The sequence below is a fragment of the Neoarius graeffei genome, chromosome 6, assembly GCF_027579695.1.
Source record: "Neoarius graeffei isolate fNeoGra1 chromosome 6, fNeoGra1.pri, whole genome shotgun sequence".
NCBI lineage: Eukaryota > Metazoa > Chordata > Actinopteri > Siluriformes > Ariidae > Neoarius > Neoarius graeffei.
In genome coordinates, this window is record NC_083574.1 from 98,887,848 (window position 1) to 98,907,713 (window position 19,866).

A 19,866-nucleotide genomic window follows, 5' to 3' on the forward strand; every position below is an offset into this window, starting at 1 on the left:
CTTTGGGACATGTTGGTAACACAGATAAATGTATATGCGGATTAGACACGCGGCCACACACCATCCAATTTTAAGTGGAGCCCCGTCTCATACTAGATGAAATCATTCGTCGGTCTCTGCATTACGTTTGTGGTCATTAAACTACCGCGTAATGGAAGTTTTATTAACCCTAAAGTAATGCAGAGAACGACGAACAACATACATCTCGAACACCAGCAGTTTGATTGGTTAAATAACTGTACAAACAACTTTTATTCTTAATTTTTATCTTTCGTTTTATGTTAATTTGAATTATAACCTATATTGTTAAAGTGAAGTGAAGTGAAGTTTACCTGAATTTAAACCAAATAAAAAGCATTGTGAAAGAACAGTTATTTGTTTTATCTTTTTTAATGTACTCAAATTCCTCCTCCATTTCAAAGTGGCCTGAATGTGAATTAAACTCCCGGACTGAAAACAGGGCCCACTCCGGCCCTGATTAGAAGTGAATGTAGAAGAACATTTCATTGACTTCATCCCAGTGAACGACCAAACTGGAAAGGGGCTATGATCAAATGCACTCTTGGCGGAACTAGAGGCCCTTGGACTGAACATAAATGATTGTCGGGGCCAAGGATATGATAACGGGGCAAATATGAAAGGACAAAATCAGGGAGTCCAAGCCCATATTCTGCGTCTCAATCCCCGGGCTTACTTCATGCCATGCGGTTGCCACAACCTGAATTTAACACTAGGAGATATGGCAAAATGCTGTCCAAAAGCAATGTCATTTTTTGGTATTGTACAACAAGTTTATGCCATATTCGCAGGCTCTCCTAAACGGTGGGAAATACTGAAAGCAAAAGTCCCGGATCTCACAGTTAAACCTCTGTCTGAAACAAGGTGGGAATGTCGGGTAGAGAGTGTAAAACCCATACGCTATCAAACAAGCGATATTAAGGATGCTTTGCTCGGAGTGTCAGAGGACAGTAGCGACCCCAAAATTAAAAGTGAAGCCAAGTCGCTGGCTAATGAAATGGAAAGCTTTGAATTTATCATGTCTATGGTGATATGGTATGATATTCTGTTTGCCGTGAACACCATCAGTAAGACGCTCCAGTCAAAGGACATGCAGCTTGATGTGGCCTTATCGCAGCTAGATGGATTGATTGACTTCATGCAAAAATACAGAGACACTGGATTTATGTCCGCAAAAGCTACTGCAACAGAAATCGCTTCTGATATGGACACTGAACCTGTGATAAAAGCAACACGGCGACTGAAACGCAAACGTGATGAAAATGAGAATGAATATACTTCAGACCCAGAGCAGGTATATGTAACGGACTATTTTAGTGGACCAGGCCCTCACTGCTCTTCATACCCGCTTTAAACAAATGCAGGAGTTTGGCAACATGTTTGGATTTCTTTTTGATCTGACCAAACTGCGTGAAATGGAGGAGACTGATCTGCAAAGACAGTGCACAAGACTGAGTGATGCTCTGAGCACGTCCGAATCTCAGGATGTAAATGCACAGGACCTCTTCCAGGAGTTGAGGATACTATGAGAGATAATCCCAAAGGGAACAACTACAGCAATAAAAACACTTCGTTACCTCAAAGGGATTGAAGGAACTTTCCTTAACTGTGAGATTGCGCTCAGGATCCTACCCTGCAAACACGTACAGTTGGGGCCCACATGGGTCTCATCTGGGCTAGGTGGGCTTCGGGTGGGCATGGGCTTCGAGTGGGCTTTGTTGCTGGGCCCCACATGGGCAATGGGTGGGCATTGAATGGGCTAAATTAGCATGGGCAATAGGTGGGCTTTGTTGTTGGGCCCCACATGGGCAGTTGGTGGGCATTAAATGGGCTATTTAGCATGGGCAATAAGTGGGCTTTGTTGTTGGAGCCCATATGGGCAATGGGTGGGCATTAAATGGGCTAAATTAAGCATGGGCAGTAAGTGGGCTCCAGCAAGGAGCCATTTCAATTCAATTCAAAAACACAAGAATTTTACTCCCACACCTCTAAGATGCCATAACATAATATAAACAATACAATGTTAATTACAATTGAAAATAAAATTTCTCAATTTTAGAGCATAAAAGATAAAGTTTGCTACAACCTAAAGCACACATATTCCGAGCACAACAAAGTTTGCAATAACTGAAAAGAAAGCAGGCATATTCCAGTGCAACTCCTGCAGGATAACAAAAGCAAGAAGCAATGCAAACTGGGAAATCTCCACCCCCTGTGAAATGGATACATTTCGCGCAGTTTCTGCTGTTTGCTGACTGGCTTTTGTCTCTGCTGCCTGTGAAGAGAAGAGTGCACGCACGAGTTGGATCACTTAACAAAAGGTTGGTAAAATCTTTCTGCATGATACGAGTGTATTTTGGCAGTAACTATGCTATTTCTGCAACTATGTTTTCACTGCATCATGTTAACCAAAAGGACAGGAACTAACTGGCTTTAAGTTAATGTAAATGAATGAGGTGCTGTCGTTAGCTAACTTTGGTAATCAAGCCTGGTGAAACTTTGGATATTGATTATTGACTTTTCCAGTAACGGTGGCATCGGGCGAGCGAAGCTTTTCAAAGTTAAAATTAATTAAAAACTATTTGCGCACCTCCATGTCACAGGAGAGACTGTGCGGGCTTGCCCTGCTATCCATTGAAAAGGACATTGCATCCAAACTGGATTATAAAGATCTTATTGCTGAGTTTGCGGCCAAGAAGGCAAAGAAAGTGACTCTGAAGTGATTAGTTTCTGCGCAGTTTATGCATGGTGAGTCCATCTCATCTGTTCCGGTTAGTGTTGTAAATAAGTTAAATAATAAGTAAAATGAGTTGTGTATAATTGTGATTAATAAATGTATATAATGAATGAAAAGTGTCCTAATCTGCTTGTTTAAAATGTCTCGTCTCGTCTCGTCTCGTCTCGTCTTCTTCCGCTTATCCGGGACCGGGTCGCGGAGGCAGCAGTCTAAGCATGGAAGCCCAAACTTCCCTTTCCCCAGACACCTCGGCCAGCTCCTCGGGAAGAACACCGAGGCGTTCCCAGGCCAGCTGAGAGACATAGTCCCTCCAGCGTGTCCTGGGTCTTCCCCGGGGCCTCCTCCCGGGGGGACATGCCTGGAACACCTCCCCAGGGAGGCGTCCAGGAGGCATCCGAAAAAGATGCCCGAGCCACCTCAGCTGGTTCCTCTTGACCTCCTGTGGGTTCACCACCCACAGAGGTAGCAGTAGGGGTTTGGTGCAGTGTGGATTGGGTGGCAGTCGAAGGCAGGGGCCTCGACGACCTGATCCCCGGACACAGCGGCTGGCTGTTGGGACATGGAATGTTTAAAATGTCAAGATGCCAAAAATAAAGTGACTGAACTGACCTGATGTACTGTAGCCACTCGTTGCACAGTTGATTTTTTTTCCTTTGAAATAAATAGCAAAAAGTCATAGCTGAGACTATGTGCATGATTATGCTGTATTATTCTACTTGATAAAACGTATTGCAGCGAGATTATGCGTGCAATAGAACTAGAATAGTTGCATCCGTGCGACTGTTATTCATGCGCAATTACGCATCCATGTCAAAGATTAGGGCCTCGCATTTCAAGTTCGCACAGGGCCTTGCACCCCCCCTGCGACGGCCCTGGGTGTGACCTCACTGCTATCGCAAACGGTTCCATTGACAAGACAAATAGCATTGGTGAGAGAGGGCACCCCTGACGGGTTCCTCTTGTGAGTTTGAAAGGGGATGATATTAAATAGTTGGTGGAGACTTCTGCCATTGGATCAGTATAAAGTGTCTCAATCCATTTTCGAAGGTAATTACTAAGGCCAAAACGAGAGAGCACCTCAAATAAATAGCTCCACTCCACTCTGTCAAATGCTTTCTCAGCATCTAAAGACAGAATAGCGGTGTCAGGGGCCCCCTCCCTCCCTCACATGTATCAAATGCAACACTCTGACATTGTGGAAGGCTTGACGGTCTTTCACAAAACCATTCTGGTCCAGGTTAATCACAGTTGGGAGCACCGGTTCCAGTCTTCTTGCAATTACTTTAGCGATAATCTTAGCATCTGTGTTGAGCAGAGAAATGGGTCTATATGAGGTACAGTTGGTGGGGGATTTATTGGGTTTCAAAATAAGTGTTATCAGCGCGCTCCTCAGGGAGTCTGGGAGACGACCCTGTTGAAAAGACTCGTCATACATAGCTAAAAGAGGTTCAATTAATTTATCTTTAAATTTCTTATAAATATCAACTGGGAGACCATCAGGGCCTGCGGCCTTACCTCCTCTCATATTGGTGATAGCATCAGTGATTTCTGAAGCATCTAGTTTCTTATCCATATCTTTTTAAAATCATCTGGTATGGAGGGAATATCAAGACCGTCCAGGAATTCGGATTGGATTTCCAATTGTTCTGAGGATTCGGATGAATATAATATTTTATAGTAAGTGTAAAAGGTATCATTAATTTCCTGAGGGTTTGTTGTTATTGCTCCTTTCTGAGTTTGAATTGCAGTAATTGCCCTGTCTGCGTCCAATTTCTTTATTCGCCAGGCCAGTAATCTCCCGGGTTTCTCACCTTGATCATAATGGCTCTGTTTTAGCCAGATTAAACTGTTTTCTGCTTTCAATGTGGACAATTCCTCATATTGGGCTTTAAGTAACGTCAAGTCTTGTTTAATTTTTAGGGAGTTATCCAAAAATGACTCCCTTTCCAACCTTCTAATTTTTTGGTCAAGCTCATTCATTTTTAATTTGGATTTGTTTGTTTTTGAACTGGTATAAGATATGATCATGCCCCGGATGTACGCCTTAAAGGCTTCCCATCTGACAACAGCAGAGTTCTCATCTGTATTTGTAATAAAGAAAAAATCAATTTGTGCCTCTAAAAATTGCAGAAAGTTTGAATCGGAAAGCCATCTGGGGTGGAATCTCCATCTAGGAGTGCTTTCAACTGATCCTTGAGCTCTATACACAAGTGAAGTAGGGGAGTGGTCTGACAGTAGTATGCTGTTATAGTTACATTCTATCACAGAGGGAAACATGGAATTGGAGATCAGGAAGTAATCGATACGCGAGTATGTCTTAAATCGAGGAGAATTTTGTTGGGGGGGTTTGGTGGTCAAACGGATCCTTGTGCTGTTGCTGTGAACCCGAAATTAAGTTAAAAGCGGGCGTATAGATGACTTTTCCACACTGGGAGTTTATTCTTTAGACACTCTGGAAACTCAAGACACGATTTCAAGTTGTTTATAGAGAGACTGCTCCGAGTTTCGCTGTGCTTTTCACAGGCATGTCAGGGTGAGCGGCCTGCGGTGCCACCGAGCAGGAAAATCCCCGGATCGGTTCTTGGCCTTTAGTCGGTTTCGAGATTGGAGCGTCTTTTAACATCCTTTAAAGGAGGAGAATTGAGCTAATTCTATCTCGAACGTGTGTTCGAGGGATCAGAAAGGCGGCGATGATGGCGGTCAATCTCTGTGAAAAGCTCTTGCTTGCTTTCATTATTTGTGCAGTTTTAGTGTTACAAATCAAAGTCAAACCGAAATCATTGACAACTGGAAGATATATAGACCCCGTTGGTGAACTTTTAACAGCTGATGGTGATTTTATTGGTGAGAATTTTGGACTTTTGTGTGTTGGTGGTTTGCTGCCCAGCACTGACGGTCGCGAATGTAAAAAACAACAAAGATGGTGGCGCCCAGGTGACAGTTTGACAACAACAAGATTGACAACTTTACAGACCTGCTGGCATCACGGACTGATACTACTGCTGTTGAGCGGAGATGTTCACATAAATCCTGGTCCAGTTCAACAGTTTAACCAGGATCCCTGTGGAGTTTGCCAAAATCAGGTGAAATCCGGTGAGAAAGGGATACAGTGTGACTCTTGTGATGTATGGCATCATGTCAGGTGTCTGCCAGCAGCAATCTCGTTGACTGATTACCAGTACGATGTCCTGTCATCAAGTGATGCCGAGTGGCTCTGTCATACGTGTAAACCTCCGGCCCTTGGGGCTGATTTAAAATGCGAGGCTGAGCCGGCGCAGACCGAGATTGAGAATGATGACTGGACGTGTTTGAAGAAGAAAGGTCTTCACATACTACATCTGAATGTGAGGAGCCTTCTTCCGAAGATTGATGAGGTGAGAAACCTCGCTCATCAGTGGAACCCATCAGTGTTGTGTTTCTCCGAAACCTGGCTGGACTGTACCATCTTGGATCCAGAAGTTGACATCCCTGGCTATTCCTATGTTCGAAAGGACAGAGATCGGAATGGTGGCGGTGTCGTAGTTTATATACGCAACAACATCGTGTTCAACGTATGACCTGACATGATGGACAATGACCTGGAAGCTGTTTGGGTGAATATCCTCCTCCCAAAGACTAAGCCTATTCTTCTCAGCGCCTGTTATAGACCACCTGATGTGAATAATTTCTATAACATCTTGGAGGAAGTGTGCTCGAACGCTGAAGGTTTTGTTGACAGTGAAGTGATAATAACTGGTGATTTCAATACAAATGTGTCAACATCTAAGGCTAATTCACTTGTTAACTCTCTAAAATATTTCTGTTCAATGTTTGATCTTCATCAAATGATTACAGAACCAACAAGAGTGTGTGAATCTAGTCAGACTACCATAGATTTGATGCTTGTATCTGATCAGGATAAAATCTGTCAAAGTGGTGTGATAACTTGTGGTATGAGTGATCATATGGCTATTTATTGTACCAGGAAGGTTCTAAGATCAAAAGCAACAGGTCATAATACGATAAAGGTTCGGTCAATGAAACATTACACTGCTGAGGTATTCTGTGAAAGACTGTCTATGATTGATTGGTCGAGTGTGTTAAACTGTATGAATGTTGATCAAGCTTGGCGTAACTTTACAACCATGTTTATCTATGTGTTGGATAGTATCGCTCCTGTTAAGTCTATCTCTGTGAAACACCGTACTGAGCCTTGGGTCAGTACTGAGATCTTGGAGGCGATCAACAGAAGAGATCAAGCTTTGAAGGAGTCCAAGAAATCAAATGATCAGTCTGAATTCAAACGTCTTCGGAATAAGGTTAATCGAATGATAGACAAGTCAAAGGTGGATTACTATAAAAATAATCTTCAATTAAACCATAATAATCCCAAAAAACTCTGGCAGCTGTGTAAACAGCTTGGTTCTTCCAAAAAACAAAAATCCAACTTTTCAATTGGTCTCAAAATTGATGGGATTGTATCTTTTAATCTTACAGCAGTGGTGTTAAAATTTAATTCCTTTTTTACCACCATTGCTACAATTCTTGTAGATTCCCTCCCCATACCTTCTACATTTGGTCAAAATCACATAAATAATTTTTATAAAACTTTCGGAGTTCAGCAGGACGCTTTTGCTTTGTCAACCATCGAGGTTTTTGAGGTGCGTAAAATGCTGAGGACTCTGGACTCGTCGAAGGCCACAGGTCTGGATAATATCCCCGCCCGATTTGTGATTGATGCAGCAGAGCTTATTGCTCCAAGCATCACTCATATAATCAGGGCCGTTGACAGCTTTGGCTGGGCCCGGGACAAAATAATCTGAGTGGGCCCCCCCAAAATAATCTGAGTGCCCCCCCCCCCCCACACACACACATACGCGCGCACGCACATCGCCACACAGCAACCACCCACACCCAACCCCTCTTTTCACAGTCTCCATTCACTCCAACCCTTAAATAACAGGTATTCCAAGCCCATTATAACAGTCAACCATTTTATTTCAACATTTCAACATATTTACAGTTTGAACATTTCCTTAGTCTGCAACTATTCAGGTGCGAAATGCAATGCGCCGGACTTTTGCTGTGGCAAAGTCGTCAATAAGGTCATTGAAGTCCAGCTTCTTTGCAAGTTCGCGCTCTATAGAGAGCATAGCCAGCCCATTGAGCCTCTCCTGTGACATGTTTGAGCGCAGGTAGTTGATAAACCAAAATGATTGTTTACGGGATGGAACTGGGCCTCAATGAGAACGGAGTTATGGCTTTCCCAAAATCTGAACATAGAAGCATCACCACTAGTCACACACGGACTGGCCATTGGGAGTAGCGGGAGTTTTCCCGGTGGGCTGGTGGTTCAGCGTGGTCCGGCGGAGAAAAAAAAAAAAACAGTTGCGCGCTGGCCTTTAATATGATAAGCAATGTTAACAGTTTCTTTAAGAAACTGTTAACATTGCTTATCATATTAAAGGCCAGCGCGCAACTGTAATAAGCAATGTTAACAGTTTCTTAAAGAAACTGTTAACATTGCTTATCATATTAAAGGCCAGCGCGCAACTGTTTTTTTTTCTCCGCCGGCCCACACTGAACCACCGGCCCACCGGGAAAACTCCCGCTACTCCCAATGGCCAGTCCGTGTGTGCCACTAGTGATGTGTACAGTGAGTTTTTCAGTGTATTTTTTTGTCTTGTTTTTCATAAACGTCCTTTCCGTACTCGATTTAGAATGTTACAAAAAAAATTGACACCCTCCCAACCACGTAACATTAGCCTATCTGACCTGGGGGCTGACACGTTTATTACGGATAAACCAAAAGGATTACAACGTTCCCTGGATATAGAACTGGACCGAGAAGATTTCAAAATCTTAACGTGTAAGCAACAACAATAAAACAGAGGTTGTTTTATTCATTTAGGGCTTATTAGGCTACTTTCATTAATTGCGCTTTTCATACAGGCCTATCATTTTTCACTTGAGCAAGGGAATTGTTTGAAGAGTATCCAGTTTAAGCGAAAGTTTAATGTTTTGCAACAGACTAACCTCAAAACACCCCATTTATAGCCCATTCGTTACATTAAACTCTATCTAGCTGGCAATTTCACATGCCGTCGTATCTACACGGGATGATTTCCAACAAAATAAGGTTTAATTAACAAGAGGCAGCGTTCCACGGGCTTTCAGCTAACCGGAGTCCAGCTCAGCAAGCGTGCCTAAAACATTTGGATATGATTGCGGGCCAATGTGCTATTCTTTGCTTCATTGAGATATATGCAACACAGTGTTATTAAACCGATATGTTTATGAAATAATTCAATGTCCTGTGCATTTCAGTGTTCACTCAGTGTACCCTGCTATCCCCTACTTTATAATTATGAATGGCGCGTCGCGCGTGCTGGGGTTACATTACGGGGCTGGAAAAAAGTTATCTGTGTCTTACCTGGCTCAGCTAAATATCTATGCAGTGAGCCCCTGAGAATCTTGGCTTCTTCATCTCTTTTTCTCTTTTCTTTTCTTTTCTTTGCTCCTGACTTGTGCATGTTGGCAAACGGGCTCGCACGCTTATTGTCGAAGCGTTATGATGGAATAGTGCCGTGTTATTTGGCGCCTTAATCAAAGACCAAACCATTTCTGCATTAGGGGTGGTAGGTGGGTTCTTGAATCTATTTTCGAAGACAATAAAGGCAAAAGAACCAGAAATCATTCATTGAATGCAAATATAGCACATTTTTCTCCCCCATATCAACACATTTTGAAATGAAACAGAATGATTAATGGCATCTTCATGAGGGACCAGTTCTGGGCCCCCCCTCATGCCTGGGCCCGGGACAAAATACCCGGTTGTCCCCCCCTGTCGACGGCCCTGCGCCAGTCTGTAACTTTGTCTGCTGCTTGACCTTATTCTTATACACTGCAGTCATTGAAATTTTGAGGACAGAAGCAACCTGGCACTCACTGTATCCCTCCGTCAGTAAAGCCAGAATTGAACCTTGCTTTTTCCTCACTTAAAACTCTTCTTTTTAACTTTTTTGGCATGATCAATAGATAATTTTGTTTTCCAATTAAAAGTTAAGGTCCTATTTGCACTGTTTTTGCCATCCAAACTGATCCTATTGCAAGACGATAGCGTTGACCACAGCAGTGGTTTTTATACTTTTCCTCATTACCTTGCTTGGGACAGAGTCCACCAGAGGGTGAGGTATTGTTTTCAGTGGGGTTTCTTTGTTTTTTTTTTTTTGTTAGCAACATTACAGGAAAACGGCTGGACCAATCTTCATGAAACTTTCAAGATAGATGGGCATTGGTCTCAAATAGAGCCTCCAACATTTTGAGGGTCACAGGCTTAGCTAGCAAACCGTGCAGCCATGTTTCACACGGCCAATTCTCAAAAAACACAGCCATAAATCCCCAAACATGGCCTATAAATGTTATACTAACCCATGCTAACCAAAATTTTGTTGTTTTGTGAAGTAATTTTATGCATTTCTGTGGATATTTTTGTCAATGGTCAGTGGTTTCCCGGGGCGTGCCCAGCATGCGTGCTTTCCATATATGGAAGTTAAATCAAGAAAATCAAATTTACTACCGAAAATGTAGCCTTCTTATTGGTCAGACTCCGAAACGAGGCTTGAATGGAAGCAAAATACTACAAGTTTTGAGAGCTTCGCTGGCAAAGCTCGACAAGTTTAGAGTGAGTAAGTCATGTAAATACCTACTCATTCTAAAAGATTTTTTTTATCTGTTTATTGCACTTTTTAATAGAATCAAAATTATTCCTAACATTTTGTGATGTAACATTTGCATTATGTATATTTCATAAAATCTAAACTTGTTAAAGGTATCTATTATTTTCAGTTGTATATATTCCATAATATTAATCTTCAGAGTCGGCTGAATCTCATTTGTTATCTTTGTTATATTTAGTAAAGATATATTCTGTGTAATACGACTCAGTTGCAGCAATTTGCATTTTGTTTTTTTGTCTTAAGTGCACTAGAAATGATCATTTAAGGTTTCGGCTTTTATTGCAGGAATTTGTAGAAAATTTTACTGATAATTACAGTGATTTGTAAAGTTCTGGTTAATGAATAAGAAACTAAATTAAAACTTTGTTATAACATTTTATATTATATATAAGAACACACACACACACACACACACACACACACACACACACACACACACACACACACACACACAGGTCACGACCAAGTTACATTTCCTATATTCAGAAAAACACTCCCAACCTTCCCAATCCTAGCTAAGCCCCTGTTGAGGGTCATCCGGTCAAGGTCACCAAAAAGGTCAAAATTGTTTTTGTTGTGTCTACTGCCTCATATAGAGGCGCTAACCCACTACATCATCGTGCTGTAAGAATGTAAGAGCGTAACAGTCGTGCACTGCGCATGTGCATGCACATGTTCCTATTAAAATGGCCAGTGAGTGTATACAGTTCACCATTCGAAATAAATGGACTAGACTAAAGAAATCACTTTCAGAAATGTTTATGCTTATTACAGAGGGAAAGTGCTTTCCACTGAGCTCTAGCGCCGGGCCATTTCCGGGAAATAAGAGTTTGGGTCATGGCGACAGCGTGTGTACATCAGCCTCGGTTCGGAGCTTTCAGTTTCGGAAACTGTAAGAGGTAAGAGTAGAATAATATAAAGTACAGACACTTGGTATATTTTACTTCTGTGATTTTTAAATTGTTCATTTTTAGATTACGCTTCATTTTTGTGGCTACTGACTCATAGAGTAAATATATGCTGTATTTACTGTATGGACACGGGATCAGAAAACTATTTTATTTATAAGCAGGAGCCACATGGACCCATAGGGGACCGATTTTTTTCATGATATCTTCCTTCATATTCATCATAAATGCGACCAGGCGAGGTTTGTTTTGCCTGGCAGCACTTGTTACATAAAATGTGGTTCAGGTGATCACCTAATCAGGACCTCGTTAACTAAAATGAGGTGCTTGTGTAGAAATTCCAGCACAGACACTGGAATGAAATGGCTGCTGTACACGGAGATGCTGATTTAAGAAAAAAAATTGAAGTGGTCTCTTAATCTCTTCCAGTAGCCTAGTAAACTAGACCCACCCGCCTAGCGGCCAAAAATATTTTTGCCTACGAGTGGGTCTAGCCTCGCACCATATCAACAAAACACCCCGGGCATCAAATCGTTCCCGCCGATCACAACACAAGGTTTTTGTTTGGATTCTTTGGGCGGGCTTTTGCAGGAGTGACGACAAAGCTGCGCGACGCTGGAGAAAGCACAGCAGGAAAGATGGCTACCGCTAGTGAACAGCGCGCGTTTGACTCCGCTTTGGAATCAGTTTTAGAAGAATTAGACTTGGAGTTTTCATTGAAACATGAGCAGGAAGAGGCTCTCCGCTCATTCCTTTTCAAGAAGGACGTTTTTGCTGTTTTGCCGACCGGCTATGGCAAAAGTCTGATCTACCAGCTGGCTCCGCTGGTAGCCAAAAGGATGGGGCTAGTTTGTGCAGTACGAAGAATTAATAAACAGCTTTGAAACATTACTTTTTGATTGTTTCTTATTTTCCCGTTATTTTAAATTTAAGGAAAATTATTTCACCAAACACCACTAAATAAAAACTCTCAAAAACAGTTTAAGCAAACCCTTGAAAAACACTTGAAAAAAATGAGTGTATGTTAAGTATGTGGTACAGACTCCAAACTCGTGGTCATTATCTCCAAACCTCTTAATATCTAGAACCTGTTTATTAATTAATACGCATTTTGAAAAATTATTTATTTCAAGGCCTCCCCCACTGCTTTCTGTCGCTCTGACTACGTCACAGTCACAGTTGCGCTGATTGGTCAGAGCGTTGGCCTATACGCACAGAGACAGTTTGAAAGACAGCGGGTTGTTCCTACCCACACCCTTCGGAAATGTCTACGACCGAGACCAGACTAAATATTCACATTTAGTCTGGCTTGCCAGGCTACTTTTCCAGAGCTGTATATAACAATCTCAGCTTGTCAAAGTTTTTGATTTGATTTATTTGGCAATAATACAGGACATAAAAATGATAAACGTATACAAAAAGATGATCCAAAATAAACAGGAGTATAAAAAATAAAACAAAACATAAAATACATAATACTGTAGATATTGCCGGGGATAACACAAAAAAGTTAAAAACTTATTTCCATTGTGGTCCCCATAATACAAGATGTGACGTAAAAGAGATATATAAGCCTAATACTAATAAAAATGTACAAAAATTAATAAAAAATAAAAATAATTATTCTCAATATTAGTCATAACATTACACATATAAAAGACTTAACATTTTTCTTAAAATTTAACAAAGATTGATGAGAACTGACTAAAGTAGAAGGAAGACGATTCCATAACGGAGCACCAGCGATACAAAACGAAAACTTACCGAAAGCACCAAAATGAGGAATGACAAGCAAATGTTGACTAGAACGAGTAGTATGAGAATGTCTTCTTGAGATGGAAAGGAATTGGTCAGAAAGGTACTTAGGACACGTCCCATCAAGCACTCGGTTCATATGATTTAGTTTTGATTGCTCTACTCTATATCGGATAGGGAGCCACCCTAAGATTTTCAAGCGTTCAGTAAATAATGATGTTCTTGGCTGCAAATTTAGAATAAAATGAACCAATTTATTCTGAGAAATCTGAAGTTTTGTTTTTGTTTTCTTCGTCAAACTTGAGTACCAGAAAGAGCAGGCATAATCATAGTGACATTGTACCAGTGCTGATACTAACAGTTTCTTGGTTCTTAAATCTAAAAATTTTGATTTTCAATGCAAACATTTTTAATCTGGCATATACACTACCGTTCAAAAGTTTGGGGTCACTTTGAAATGTCCTTATTTTTGAAAGAAAAGCACTGTTCTTTTCAATGAAGATCACTTTAAACTAATCAGAAATCCACTCTATACATTGCTAATGTGGTAAATGACTATTCTAGCTGCAAATGGTGAGCTGTATACAGATCTCCTGGATCAAGCATAGAAGTTTTTATAGATTGGATGGAAAGTATGTTTATAAAATCAACTCAGAAGGTCATGTACATCTGTGGTGATTTTAACATTGACCTCTTTAATCATAAGAAACACAAAATGACAGAAGAGTTCATTAACTCAGTGTTCAGTATGGGACTGTACCCAACTATTACCAGACCAAGCAGGATCACTTCTCACAGCACCACTTTAATAGATAATATATTTACTAATATCCTGGAAAATAATATAGAGAGTGGACTACTATTAACAGACATCAGTGACCACCTACCTATTTTTAATGTATATTACTGTAATTATAGCAAGAAAAAGGATACTAAAAATTATAAATATATAAGAGTGAAAACTGAAGAAACCATGATTGCACTAAAAAATGATTTAATAATACAGGACTGGAATGTAGTTTATAAAAAAAAAGATGTTGATAAAGCATATGAGGAATTTTTAATAATATTCAATGAACTATATAATAAAAATTGTCCTATAAAGAAATACAGTAATATACATAGATATACAAATAGTCCGTGGGTCACCAAGGGGCTACAAAATGCCTGCAAAAAGAAAAATATATTATACAGACAATTCTTAAAGCATCGAACTATAGAGGGAGAGGAAAAATATAAAAAATATAAAAATAAATTAACTAATATTATAAGGATATGTAAGAAAGACTATTATAATAAATTAGTGGAGAAAAATAAAAACAATATTAAAGGTATATGGACTGTACTAAATGGTATTGTGAGAAATGGATCCAAAACTACAAATTACCCGGAGTACTACACTGAAAATGATAAGACCATAAATAATATGGAGGATGTGGTGAATGGTTTTAATCAATTCTTTGTAAATGTGGGACCAGATTTAGCGGCAAAAATAAAGGAACCCGAGACAACACAATGTGGGGACATAGAAGATATGGGGGATAGAAATCCAAGTACAATTTTTCTAACTGCAACTGATGAGGAAGAAATTATCCAAATTGTAAGAAAATGTAAAAACAAAACCTCTGCAGACTGGAATGATATAGACATGTTAACAGTAAAGACAGTTATTGAGGGAATTGTGAAACCACTCACCCACATCTGCAATTTATCTTTTCAATCAGGTACATTTCCAGACAAAATGAAAATTGCAAGAGTGATACCATTGTTTAAAACCGGAGATAGACACCATTTCACAAACTACAGGCCTGTTTCTTTACTCCCCCAATTCTCCAAAATACTCGAAAAACTTTTTTCAGATAGATTGGACAAATTCATTGAAAAACACAACCTCCTTACAGACAGTCAATATGGATTCAGAATGGACAGATCAACATCGATGGCACTAATGGAACTAATAGAGGAAATCACAATGTATAGACAATAAAAAAATAGCAATAGGAGTATTTGTGGACCTAAAAAAAGCATTTGATACTACTGATCATAGTATATTATTAAGTAAACTAGAAAAGTGTGGTGTTAGGGGAGTTGGGTGGAGCTGGCTGTCGAGCTATCTAAGAAACAGGCAACAGTTTGTGCAGATAGGTGACCATAAATCTGATTTCATGAACATTACATGCGGGGTACCACAGGGGTCAATATTAGGTCCGAAATTATTCATAATATATATCAATGACATATGTACAATTTCGCAAGTACTGAAATTTGTTTTGTTTGCAGATGACACCAATATTTTTTGTTCCGGTGAGAATTTGCAGCAGACTTTAGAGATAATCACAACTGAAATAAATAAACTAAAACTATGGTTTGACAAAAATAAATTATCATTAAATCTAAGCAAAACAAAGATGATGTTGTTTGGGAGACACAAAATAGATTGTAATGTAGAATTGATAATAGACAATACTAAGATAGAAATGGTACAGGAAATTAAATTTCTTGGTGTGATTTTGGATCCTAAAGTCTGCTGGAAACCTCATGTAGGATATGTACGAGCAAAACTGGCAAAGTGCTCAGCAATACTGTGGAAAACAAAAGATATTCTTGATTGTAAATCTTTGCGTACTCTATATTACTCATTATTTTTGCCATATCTGACTTATTGTGTCGAAGTCTGGGGAAACACTTACAAAACCACTCTGCAGCCGATATGTACAATACAGAAAAGAGCAATAAGGACAATAAACAAAACAGGATACAGAGAACATACAAACTCACTATTCATAAAATCACACATGTTGAAATTTATGGATCTGGTCAAATTCAGAACAGCACAAATAATGTACAAAGCAAGAAATAATCTATTGCCGAAAAATATACAAGGAGTGTTTAGTGAGAGAGAGGGGGGATATAATCTAAGGGGAGACCTAAATTTTAAAAAACCAAAGGTTCGAACAAATATGAAAAGCATGTGCGTATCGAGCTGTGGGGTGACTTTATGGAACAGACTGGAGACAGAAATAAAACAAAGTGCAAATATAAATCTGTTTAAAAAAAGGTACAAAAAATATTTTTAAATAAGTATATTGCAGAGGAAGTATGTTAATGGAGGATGATGAGGGATAAATAGAATAGGGTGGATTGTTATATTAGAACTAACTTAGTATATGGTATATATTTATTTATGGGGATAGATATCTTCATATTTACAGGGATAGGTATGTAGTAGATATTTATTTTTGTAATTATATATTTATATAGATATTTATGAAGTGTGTGTGTATGTATGTATGTATGTATGTATATATATATGTATGTATATATGTATATATGTGTGTGTATATATATACCATGTGTGTGTATGTATATGTGTGTGTGTATATATATATATATAAAAAATCTCCTTCTCACCCCCGGCGGGGGGGGTGGTATCCATGTCATCCTCAAGCTCGGGTCCTCTACCAGAGGCCTGGGAGTTTGAGGGTTCTGCGCAGTATCTTCGATGTTCCTAGGACTGCGCTCTTCTGGACTGAGGCTTCAGATGTTGTTCCTGGGATTTGCTGGAGCCACTCTCCCAGTTTGGGGGTTACTGCCCCAAGTGCCCCCACTACCACGGGGACCACGCAACCCTTGACCTTCCACATCCGTTCCAGCTGCTCTTTCAACCCTTGATACTTCTCAAGTTTCTCATGTTCCTTCTTCCTGATGTTGGCGTCAGCTGGGATCGCCACATCTATCACCACCACCCTCTTCTGCTCTTTGTCCACCACCACTATGTCCGGTTGGTTAGCCAGGATCTGTTTGTCAGTCTGGAAGCTGAAGTCCCACAGAACCTTGGCCCTGTTGTTCTCAGCCACCTTCTGTGGTATGGCCCATTGGGACTTGGGTACTTCTATTCCATACTGGTTGCAGATGTTCCTGTATACTATCCCAACCACTTGGTTGTGCCTCTCCATGTACGCTGATCCAGCTAGCATCTTACACCCTGCTACTATGTGCTGGACTGTTTCAGGGGCTTCTTTGCACATATATATATATATATATATATATATATATATATATATATATATATATATATATATATATATATATATATGTGTGTGTGTGTGTGTGTGTGTATATATATATATATATATATATATATATATATATATATATATATATATATATATATATATATGGATATGGTATGTAGTATATATTTATTTTTGTAATTATATATTTATATACCTGGCGACTTGTCCAGGGTGTACCCCGCCTTTCGCCCGTAGTCAGCTGGGATAGGCTCCAGCTTGCCTGCGACCCTGTAGAAGGATAAAGCGGCTACAGATAATGAGATGAGATGAGATATATTTATATGGATAATCATGAAGTGTCTATATGGTATATATTTTTATTGGTGTATTAATGTAGTTTGGATTTCGGGGTAGTTAAAAAGGGGTGGGAAATTAAAAAAAGTATTGTACTTCTTCCCACTCCTTTTTCGAACAATGTGCGGTGTATTGTAATGTATTAGCTCTTTGTCATTTTATTTATTCTTTTTTTGTCACTTTTTTTCATTTTCTTTCTTTTGTATGTACAAATAGTTACATACATTTTTATACATGTTCGAAATAAATAAATTCATTCATTCATTCATTCATTCATATTTTTTGGTCAATTTCTCAGTGAACATATTAACACCAGCTATCTGAGGCTCAATAGCTTAGTCACACAAGATGGCAGTTAATTAAGCTGTGTGGCAAATCATGGTGTAAACCTGCAGTACTAATTAATTTTTTTTTAAATTTCCAGTTCTGGGGCGGCACGGTGGTGTAGTGGTTAGCGCTGTCACCTCACAGCAAGAAGGTCCGGGTTCGAGCCCCGTGGCCGGCAAGGGCCTTTCTGTGCGGAGTTTGCATGTTCTCCCCGTGTCCGCGTGGGTTTCCTCCGGGTGCTCCGGTTTCCCCCACAGTCCAAAGACATGCAGGTTAGGTTAACTGGTGACTCTAAATTGACCATAGGTGTGAATGTGAGTGTGAATGGTTGTCTGTGTCTATGTGTCAGCCCTGTGATGACCTGGCGACTTGTCCAGGGTGTACCCCGCCTTTCGCCCGTAGTCAGCTGGGATAGGCTCCAGCTTGCCTGCGACCCTGTAGAAGGATAAAGCGGCTAGAGATAATGAGATGAGATGATGCTGCCCACCTTTTGAAGAAATCTGTAAGCTTCCTCCTCTTTGCTTTCCTCATTTTTAACCTTTAGCTGCTGACCTCTAAAAATCCAAGACAACAAAACAATTTATTAACCTTCTTGTATAAAAGTGAAATTGACTGTATCGACAGTTAATTAAGGCTAGAGCACAAGACGAGTGTTTTGTTTATGTTTGCCAAAGGTAGCTAACTTGAGGTAACGTTAGGCTCAACTTTTGGTCAATTTCAGTAGCTAACTTTAACTGACATCTCCCCCTTCCCCCTGGCTAATTTCTGTCGATAACTGGGGACTATGGAAATAGAACTCGCCAAATGCACAGACAGTTCGTTCAAGCACCTCTGATGGATTAGGATCGTATGCAGGTAAAAGGGGAGACGGTGTACGGAGAAAATTATAAACAAGTCACAACGCTGAAACACAAGCCCAAAAACCCGCAAACCACGACTTCTGATTTTTTTTTAAAGCGAGCTCACAAAAAAAGAAACCCCAAAGTCGCTTATAAAAAGCGGAATTGGCAACCCATGCAGTGTTCCAGAAACCAGAATCTCTGATCGCAAGTTTTGTTCTAAATAGCTTTGACAGGTCATCTTGTTATCAGGAAAACTATGATCTATCTCATAAAAGTCATGGGTTTATTGATTAATAAAACGATATTTAATTATTCATAACTGAAAATCGTGAAAAGGGTTTGTTGCTTTTGATGTGTGCGTGATCATATGCCTTCCGCTCCGAGCTTATGTGCCAGGGCTCAGCCCCGGAACCCCTGCATCATGTCTGACCTAACATTTCGGTGACACCCTCTTGCGATTGTGGCCCCCCCCCCTTGTTCAAATGCGTTCCGCGGTCTATGCCATAACGTTAGACAAAAAACAGCCACGCAACGGACTCAAAACAGTTTTTCTCACCCGATCAATCAGCAGTTGCGTGAATATAATAGCCAGTTTGCATAGCGTGCCGAAAGCGCTCAATAATACAGTATCTGTCTGCAGAGCTGCAGAGCCAACACCAGTTTTACCGCTCCTGATCCACCGTTCCAGGTTTGACGTCGCATGCGGTGCTTACTGTGCCTGGCTCTGCAGACAGACCCTTCTCAAAGCGCTTGCGATGCCATCGTTCAAACAGTTGTCCCAGGTGCCATGCCCTAAAAGATTGTGTTAAAGGGCTGATGACACGTTTTTGACATCTTTGGCGATGTTTTATAACATAAAAAGTAATTCCCGATGATCCATATATTAATTCACGAAGGCGCCTATTTTACAAGTTATGATAAAAAACGCGGCTATTTGGGCAAATTTGACGGGGCTGCAGCACCCAGGAGACGAATGAGGAGGAGGGGCTATATGACGTCAGCGAAAGAATCTTCCTCCTTACTTACCAGTTTGTTGTTGATGCAAGAGGTGTTCAGTTTATCATTATTAGTATTATTATTATACATTATTATAATATATATATATATATATATATGTTATTATGGGCGGCACGGTGGTGTAGTGGTTAGCGCTGTCGCCTCACAGCAAGAAGGTCCTGGGTTCGAACCCCG

General features: G+C 40.2%; 1 protein-coding gene across 4 annotated transcripts; it reads left to right on the top strand.

Annotated features, from left to right (window-relative positions):
* The first annotated feature begins 1,972 nt into the window (after positions 1–1,972).
* LOC132888186 (uncharacterized) lies at positions 1,973–16,685 on the top strand. Of its 4 annotated transcripts, none has more exons than XM_060924234.1 (3): positions 1,973–2,339; positions 2,622–2,766; positions 11,248–16,685. In XM_060924234.1, the coding sequence occupies exon 3, from the start codon at positions 13,762–13,764 to the stop codon at positions 15,121–15,123; it is 1,362 nt and encodes a 453-aa protein (XP_060780217.1). In that variant the 5' UTR covers positions 1,973–2,339; positions 2,622–2,766; positions 11,248–13,761; the 3' UTR covers positions 15,124–16,685. The 4 variants fall into 4 exon arrangements, with proteins under 4 accessions (XP_060780217.1, XP_060780219.1, XP_060780220.1 ...); XM_060924236.1 differs by lacking the exon at positions 11,248–16,685 and adding an exon at positions 2,961–7,783; XM_060924237.1 differs by lacking the exon at positions 11,248–16,685 and adding an exon at positions 2,964–7,783.
* Positions 16,686–19,866: the final 3,181 nt, after the last annotated feature.